At 46.4% G+C, this 7,909-nt stretch overlaps 1 protein-coding gene across 1 annotated transcript; it reads right to left on the bottom strand.

Annotated features, from left to right (window-relative positions):
• Positions 1-927: 927 nt before the first annotated feature.
• LOC148875310 (S-type anion channel SLAH1-like) lies at positions 928-3,073 on the bottom strand. Its single transcript, XM_088966495.1, has 2 exons — positions 2,041-3,073; positions 928-1,430 (listed from the first exon to the last, which is right to left on the bottom strand). Exons 1-2 carry the CDS (start codon positions 2,899-2,901, stop codon positions 1,140-1,142), a joined length of 1,152 nt encoding a protein of 383 aa, XP_088822621.1. The 5' UTR covers positions 2,902-3,073; the 3' UTR covers positions 928-1,139.
• Between the last annotated feature and the right edge of the window lie 4,836 nt (positions 3,074-7,909).

Here is a 7,909-nt window from a genome sequence, read left to right as displayed (position 1 = left end):
TGCGGTTGTACATAGTTTGCCATCATCGTCGCAGTTGCAATCACTGTTGCCGCTATAAGTTGTCATCATTGTCGCCACTACAACCTGCAAGTCCTTCTCTTCTTCTTCTTCTTCTTCTTCTTCTTCTTCTTCTTCTTCTTTCAGATGACAATTTTCTCAAATCTTTCATTCAAACCTTATTTTCTCTTATGCAGTATGCATCTTACCCTAATATTCCAATCTAATGGGTAAGATGTTCAAACCATTTGAACGGTTTGACCTGAACAGTCGAACTGCTGACCCGAAAACCAATGGCCAGAACGATTCCATTTCCGGGTCAGTTTTTAAAACCTTGATGAAAATAATATCACTTCTTGTGGTTTAGAAACCGATTCAATCAATGCAAACCCCATTCGAACAGTCTTTATAGCCTTACATTACATTGGAAATATCTCCGCATAAAATAAATAAGTGAAGTACGGAGATTCTCCCAATGAAAGGCTGTAAACGCTGTTCGAACATTGTTGACCCGGGAACAGGATTTGCAGTTACCGAAGCCCATATCTGTGGTTTAAGGCATGATTTTGAAAATCGGATTAGATTGGATGATAGGACAGGTTTACTCGAAAACCATTCATGTAAGTGGTTCCATTTCGCCCTAAAATCAATTCTGGGCCAAAATCTGTTGATTTGCTCATTGACCCATTGACCCAAGCGGGGTCACTTCCTGATAATGGTTTTTGACATTTTTTAATTTTATTTTATTTTTTAAAATCAGAACGAACCATCCTTCAAATCGGACTCTCAGACCGTTTGACCCGGAAACCAGCGGCCAAACACTTCCATGTCCGGTCTGATTTTTAAAACCCTCGGTTTAAAGAAAATAGAAAAATCAAAATAAAATACAACTTGTGGTTGTGGTTAATTTACGTCATGAAGACTCATTCATGAAGAAAAGTGGAGTTTATACTCATTAATTTACGTCAATGAGAACTACATATTTACATCAATAGTTCCGACGATATCAGTAGTCATAATGCCGGGTCAAAGTAGAAAATATCAGTTGGTGGGGATTACAATCAACAACGAACAGCGATATACAAAATTCTTATTCTAACAGTCAATCAAAACACACTGTGATGAGGTGGGGTTGTAAATGGTTATTTTCCTTTGCTGGCTGCAGACTGTAAGTTGTTGGGAGCGCTCAGGAAGATGGGATCGTTGTCTGGCAAGAGCATACTAGTGTGGAGAGCAGTGAAAGCCGTAAGAGCCAGGGAAACCAGTACCGAGAGAGACGATAACACCAGCATCAGCCCGTGGGCTATCTCACCATTCACCTCCTCCGCGTACTCCGACGAAGCAAGTGCCAGCGATGTCAATGGGAAAGAATAAGCCCACCATGCGACATTGAATCTCTTCATCGATTTCTTGAACAAGTTTGGCCTGAATATCTGTTTTCAAATGGAGAACAGAATGATCGTAGAAAAACATTAGAATCTCTTCATTCACCGTTGTTTGTTGTTTTTTAACTTCAAAATCCAAATTATAAATTATAAGGCCTATTCTTTTTTTTTTTAGTTTTGCTTCTGGGTTCTAAAGCATCTTCTCTAAGTAATGCCGAGAATACCGACAGAACATTGATTCATGGATAGTGTACCTACTACCTCGCTCAGTCGTTCCCTTCATCATTTCTTGTTCAACTTCAACACTGATGACAGAGACAGAGAGAAAAAAAATAATAAAAAAACAGAAAAATCACCGACTGTCAATTGGTAGACCGCACGTGCTGTATCCATCAACATGGTACCACCAAAACCGACTTCGATGTCGACGGCCTGATCACCTTCACAAGAATTCATGCATCGTCTCCTTTCCAAGTCAGAGATTTGCGTAAATGTCAATGGGCTTGAGGGACCAACCCAATTCTTTTTTCATTTTTTTTTTCTTTCAAGGGTTTTGGGTCTCAATCCTTACTTAAATACTCCAAATATGGTCACTTTCAATCTTAATCACCTGTTTGTTAACATAATTTTAATGCGTTGAGTTAAATAAATTAATTACCAGAGATGTGAACAGGAAGAGCGACAAGAAGAAGAGCATCTTGGATGGGGTGTCGAAGTTTCCGGAAATGGAGTCCCAGGCCAAGCTAGCCATGCTCGGCGCTGCGAAGAACAAGAAGAAGACGGGCCTAAGCATCGCCGGAAGGCGATCGCTCCCCGAAAACCTCTGATAAAGCGTCACGAAGAGCACAAGATAATGTGCCATTCCCAATGAGAACATACACATTGCGCTCTCCTTCCATCCCATCTCAGCCGCGGCTCTGGCCCCCACCAAGTTCCCGATGACCGACAACTGACTAGTCGGGTTCGCCACCGTCGATAAGAACCGCTTCCCTTTTGTAAACCATTGGCCATAGATCTTCACGTCGAGCGCCACCACGGGGATTATGAAAACCCACCAAAGCACTATATAGGGAAAGGTTTTTGGAGCTAAGAAAGGAGCAGATTGCAGCAAGAGGAGCCATGAGATCCACGGAGCGAAGAGATAGTTGACGCCTACATGGTGCAAGAACTCAGCCTTCACCATACGAAAGTAAAAGAAACATCGAAGTATGTAGAGAAGAGAGAGTGTGACAAGTATGAAAAGGGCGATAGACCAGAGAAGGGCGAAGGCCTTCGAGGGGAGCATGCTTAGTAGTCTCCTTGGGGCAAACGAGGCGCCGGTGGGCTCGGCTATCGTCTTCCACAGCAAGGCCTGTCCACAGAAAGAGAGGCTGATCCTGAAATAGCCAGCATGAAATCTAGCTAGGACCGGCGATGACGATCTCTTGGTGCCAATTTCTCGATGTCGATGTGCTGGGATGTTAATAAAGGATTCATCGATCACTACGTCGATCTGGGTTTGAGATTGCATGTCATCCATAGCAGTTAACTTGGTCTTGATTGGTATAGCATAAGTGGTAAGAAGGAAGGGTTGTATGGGTTTTTTGTCGGTGATCGATTGGGGCGCCGTTGCTTGCGCAGTCCGCTCCGCAGAGAAGCACCCTGCTGGTGCTGCTTTATATAGACAAAGCTGGGCGAGAGAGGCCGTGCCGCCCGTGCGCGCGCAATTGTACGAAGAATAGATGGGGAGACAGGCGGCTGACTTTGCTAACCTTTTCAGACTTTTGTGCTAACGTTTTGGTTGTGGATGTGGAACTGGAACCAATTCATGGGCCCCACTTTGAAAGGTGCGGGTCCCACCACGGCTCAGCTCAACTGTCAATGGTCTTGGTCGGCTTATTCAATGAGAATATGAGATGAGCCACAGTACTGGATGTTTTGCTTCAGCCTACGCTTCAGCGTAGTGAGAGGTGTAAATCGGGCCGGACCGCGCACGGCCCGGCACCGCAAAACAGCTAATGGGCCGTGTCAGGCCCGGCATAGTGGTCCATGCCGTGCTGGGCTGGGGGTTCGAGGCCCATGGGCGGGTACGGCACAGAGCATGGCCCACCACAGGTTGGCAAAGCAAGCCCCGCCAGGCCCGTAATGGGCCACGCTTAACCCGTCTTGGAATATAACCGTTGGGCCCCCTCCCAAAGGAGTCCAACGACTAGTTTTAGCTTTTGGGTGGGGGGGGGAGGGTGGGGGGTTACAGAAATACCCCCCAGCACCTATAAAAAGTCATATTAAGGGGGTATTTCTGTATTTTACTTATAGAGGCTTGAGAAAATGATATAAACGCCCCCCAACTGCTATATAACAACTAGTTTAGGGGGGCATTTTGGTTAAAGCAATAAGTAACTTTACAATGACCAAAATACCCCTCCGAACAACTAAATAACAAATAGTTTTTTGGGTATTTTGGGCAATTGAATTATGTCCGATTCCTATAAATAACCCTATCCACCACCATTCTTATCACACCAATTCAACAATTCTCTCTCTCTCTCTCTCTCTCTCTCTCTCTCTCTCTCTCTCTCTCTCTCTCTCTCATACTCATATTCTCAATTATGTGCAATCTGAGAAATTCTGATTAGTTGATTGTCTGATTCTACATTCTCCAATTCTCAAGTCTCAACTTTATTGAAGTTTCGACTTTCAACAAGAAGAAGGCTTGCTCAACCAGCTCAAGTATCTCAATTCAGGAGGCTTAGACGTTGAAAGGCTTCAACCGTTGAAATCAAATTGGGATTTTGAACCAGCAATCTGGGTAAGTCGAATTAGATTAATTTTTATCTTTTCAAAATAAAAATAAAAAAAAATGGTCGCCTCTTCTCAAAACCAATTGCCCAACATGTTCACCATGGATGATGATGAAAGGTGGTTTGGCCGGACCTAGTAATAAGGGGACACGTGGACACGACCTGACTAAGAGATAACAGCTCAGCCCGACATGCCAAGTCTGCAACAGATCGAGCTCGGATATTCAACCACCTCAGCACAGGTCACCTCGGTACAAGGTCGCAATAGGATCACCTCCTTCCCAAGGCACTTTGACATTCACTCCAGTTCAGAACTAAAGAGCATCGGCTCGGGGATATTGACCTGGACCACTACATGATGATCCCGGAAATCTCTCCATTAGATTTCGGGCCTCACGGGATCACACCTCGTAATGGCAAGCCTTATCTTCCCCCCACCCAGTTCGGGCGGAATTGATAAGCCTTATTAGTTGGTGACATTATCCTCTAACTAAAGTGGAAACGGATCCCAACATGACGAAGATCCTGGAACCAATCCAGAAAACCCGCGAGGACTCAGCTATATAAAGGCTCCAACTCCGATGGCACAAAGTACGCATGAGTTCTACTCTCTAGCTCTCTACATTCTCAAAGCTATTTCAATTCGCAAATAGCTTACTAACTTAAGCATTAGAGCGACCTCGCTCGGCTAGCCACCTCGGGTTCTTTGGTCTTATTTTGCAGATTCATCTAGCTCACCGTCCGACTAGAAGCCAGATCATTCTCCAGCATGGAACAATCAGATCGCGCTACATCAATTGGTGTCGTCTGTGGGAATCACTACAAAAAGCCTTCTCCACAATCAACAACTCATCTGAAATCAATGGCATCTTCCAGTCATACCGGAAAGAGCACTGAAATGAACGTATCTAGGGGGCAACCTCAGTTTCCATTAGTCTGCATTGGACAGTTCACCATACCGCTTACTGCGGATGGGGTCCCAACACTGACCATGCAGCAAGCTACTATGCAGGTAAACGCACCACTCCCTCCTGTAGTTGACGCGACCTTCACTAAACCGTCTATGGTTCCCCTGGGAGTCGGGCAATCCCAGTTCGACGACCTAGTACACTGCGTGTGGGCCATTCAGGTCCAAATGCAACAAGTCCAACAATTCCAGTAATACCAGCAACAGATGTTCTACCAGTTCTACCAACAACAATTCCCTCCACCACCACAAAGCCAGCAGCCGGTTCTACCCCGGCACCCAGCAACTCAGCAGAACCGACCTCGCGTGAAAGACATCACTCGACCTCCCCACCGAGGCAAGGAGACTTCTCAGGTCCCAATCCCTCTCAAGAGCCAGGTCTCACCTCGTGGGAGGAGAGACAAACACATCACTCCGTCTGCTTCACAAGACAACCTTGGAAATAGGTCCAAAGGCACTTAGCCTGCTAGAGCCATTCTTCCTCAGTGTTCACATCAAGAAGGTGGTTCGCTCGCAAGTAACCGGTTCGGGGTTCTGACCACGAACTCAAGGCAAGGCCCTTCCATCCATGGCAGTCAGTCTTAACATCTAGGGAACCAAGAGCTGCCTCATGGTAGAACAGTACCAGACCACACAGAGGTTAGCAACACCAATGTAGAGCCAACGAAGAAGCAGCAACGAAGACGTCGCAAGGCACACTGAACTTTAACTCAGAACAGCCAACTCGCGAGGCCAAACCAGCAAGAACAGATTAAAGGTAAAGAAGAGGCAAGCTCAATAGCGACAAAGACCGCTCCTCTCCTCTCCGGATCGTCCCCTCTGTCCTCTGCACTGTTGGTGACCCCGATGCCCAAAGACTTCAAAATGCCTCCCCTCGACAAGTATGACGGATCTTTTGATCCTAACGATCATGTAGACTCCTTTCAGTCCCAGATGCACCTACTTGGGGTTGACGAGTCCTACATGTGTGTGGTTTTCTCTACCACATTCAAAGGAGTAGCTCGCGCATGGTACCGGAACCTCGCGCTAGGAACAATCAAGAGTTGGGTGCAGTTCGTGGAGTTGTTCACCTCACACTTCATCACCAGCAAGAAGTGCTCGAGAAAGTCTCCTCAATGTAGTTCAAAGAGAAGGGGAGTCCATCAGAAGTAACATCAAGCGCTTCAATGACACTTGCCTGCAAATTCCCGACCTAGACCCAGTAGTGAGGCTCACGGCAGCAAAGAAGGGCATAACTCACAGGGAGTTCAAATGGCATGTGGTGGCCAACAAGCTGAAAGACATCACAGAATTCCTCAAGCTCACCAATCAGTTCATCGGGACCAAGGAAGAGATGAATCAGAGGACCGATAATCCAGTAGAAAAGAGAAAAAGAGGAGGTGACAACACAAGTAATGACAGGAATAAACGAAGGAAGAGCAAGTCCCTGACCAGGGGGAAACAAGTCTGGGAGCCGATCTCCTTTGCGATCTCGCAAGTCAGGTCGGCGTTCCCGAACTCCCCTTGTTGAAAGAACGAGCTATACACCCCTCAACGCGAAGCGAGGAGAAATCCTTATGGCAATCAAAGACTCCTCTTATGTCAAGTGGCCACCTTGGTTGAGAGGAGATCCCGCCACCAGGAACAGGAACATTTACTATCACTTTCACAAAGACCACGGACATAGTATAGAGAATTGTAGGAACCACGGCGATGAGATCGAAGAGCTCATCCGTCGCGGGTATCTGAAAAATTTTATACAAAGAGAAGAAAGAAACCAAGTAAATCGGAAAACTGACCGGTAGGGGGACCAGAGAAGAAATGCTCCCGAGTCCAACAGTAGACAGAGTGAGCAGCCACCATGGTAGTTGCCCAAAGAACAACCAATTCGCGGAGTAATCAATATGATTACTGGTGGGTCCATCATCGCGGGCTGCACTTTGGCAGCAGGTCAAACTTTAGTTTGCAAATTAGAAAACGATGAGCAAAACCCGTTGAAACAACCCAGACTTGAAGACCCTATCTACTTCATGGAGGATGATGCGCGCGGGATCCAATATCCTCACGATGACGCCTTGGTGAAAAGCTGAGGATAAATGATTTCAAAGTCAATCGCATCCTAGTGGACTCGGGTAGCTCGGCTGACATTCTGTTCAAGGACGTCTTCGACAAGCTCCAGCTCTAGGAAAGCGACCTTAAGCCAACAGATACCCCCCTGGTAGGCTTCAACGGCGAGGAAGTCAGACCTCTAGGGTGAGTCTCCGTACCCGTAGAGGTTGGAACGTGGCCAAATATTGTAAGGTTCGAGCACACGTTCTTAGTGGTCACAACTCCCTCCCCGTACAATGCCATAGTAGGTCAGCCCATTATGCACGCACTACGTGTGGTAGTATCCACCTACTACTTGGCAATGAAGTTCCCTACAGACTATGAAGTAAGGGTTGTGCGAGGCGACTAGCTTGAATCTCACAAATGCTATGTCGTCGCCCTCAAGGGGAAAGCCAAGTTAGCAACTGACATCGAGCTCGAGTGACTTACGGAGTATGCCAAGGAGCGAGCTACACCGATAGAGGAGACGGTTCACATCCCGGTCTCAACAGATGATCCAGCTAAGACCCTCCAAATCGGCGCTTCGATCGAGGAACCACTTCACTCTCAGCTGGTAAGTTTTTTACTTAAAAATTTAGATGTATTTGCTTGGTCCGCGGTAGAAATGCCTAGAATAGACTCTAAAATATTAATTCATAAGTTAAACACCGATCCCTTAGTTAGGTCGGTTAGATAGAAAAAGCACAACCTCA

Source organism: Nelumbo lutea, chromosome 1 (genome assembly GCF_056320005.1).
Source record: "Nelumbo lutea isolate HS-2025 chromosome 1, American lotus-T2T, whole genome shotgun sequence".
Taxonomy (NCBI): Eukaryota; Viridiplantae; Streptophyta; class Magnoliopsida; order Proteales; family Nelumbonaceae; genus Nelumbo; species Nelumbo lutea.
The sequence above is the reverse complement of the archived record's forward strand: the minus strand, read 5'-3'. Positions and strand labels throughout refer to the sequence as shown.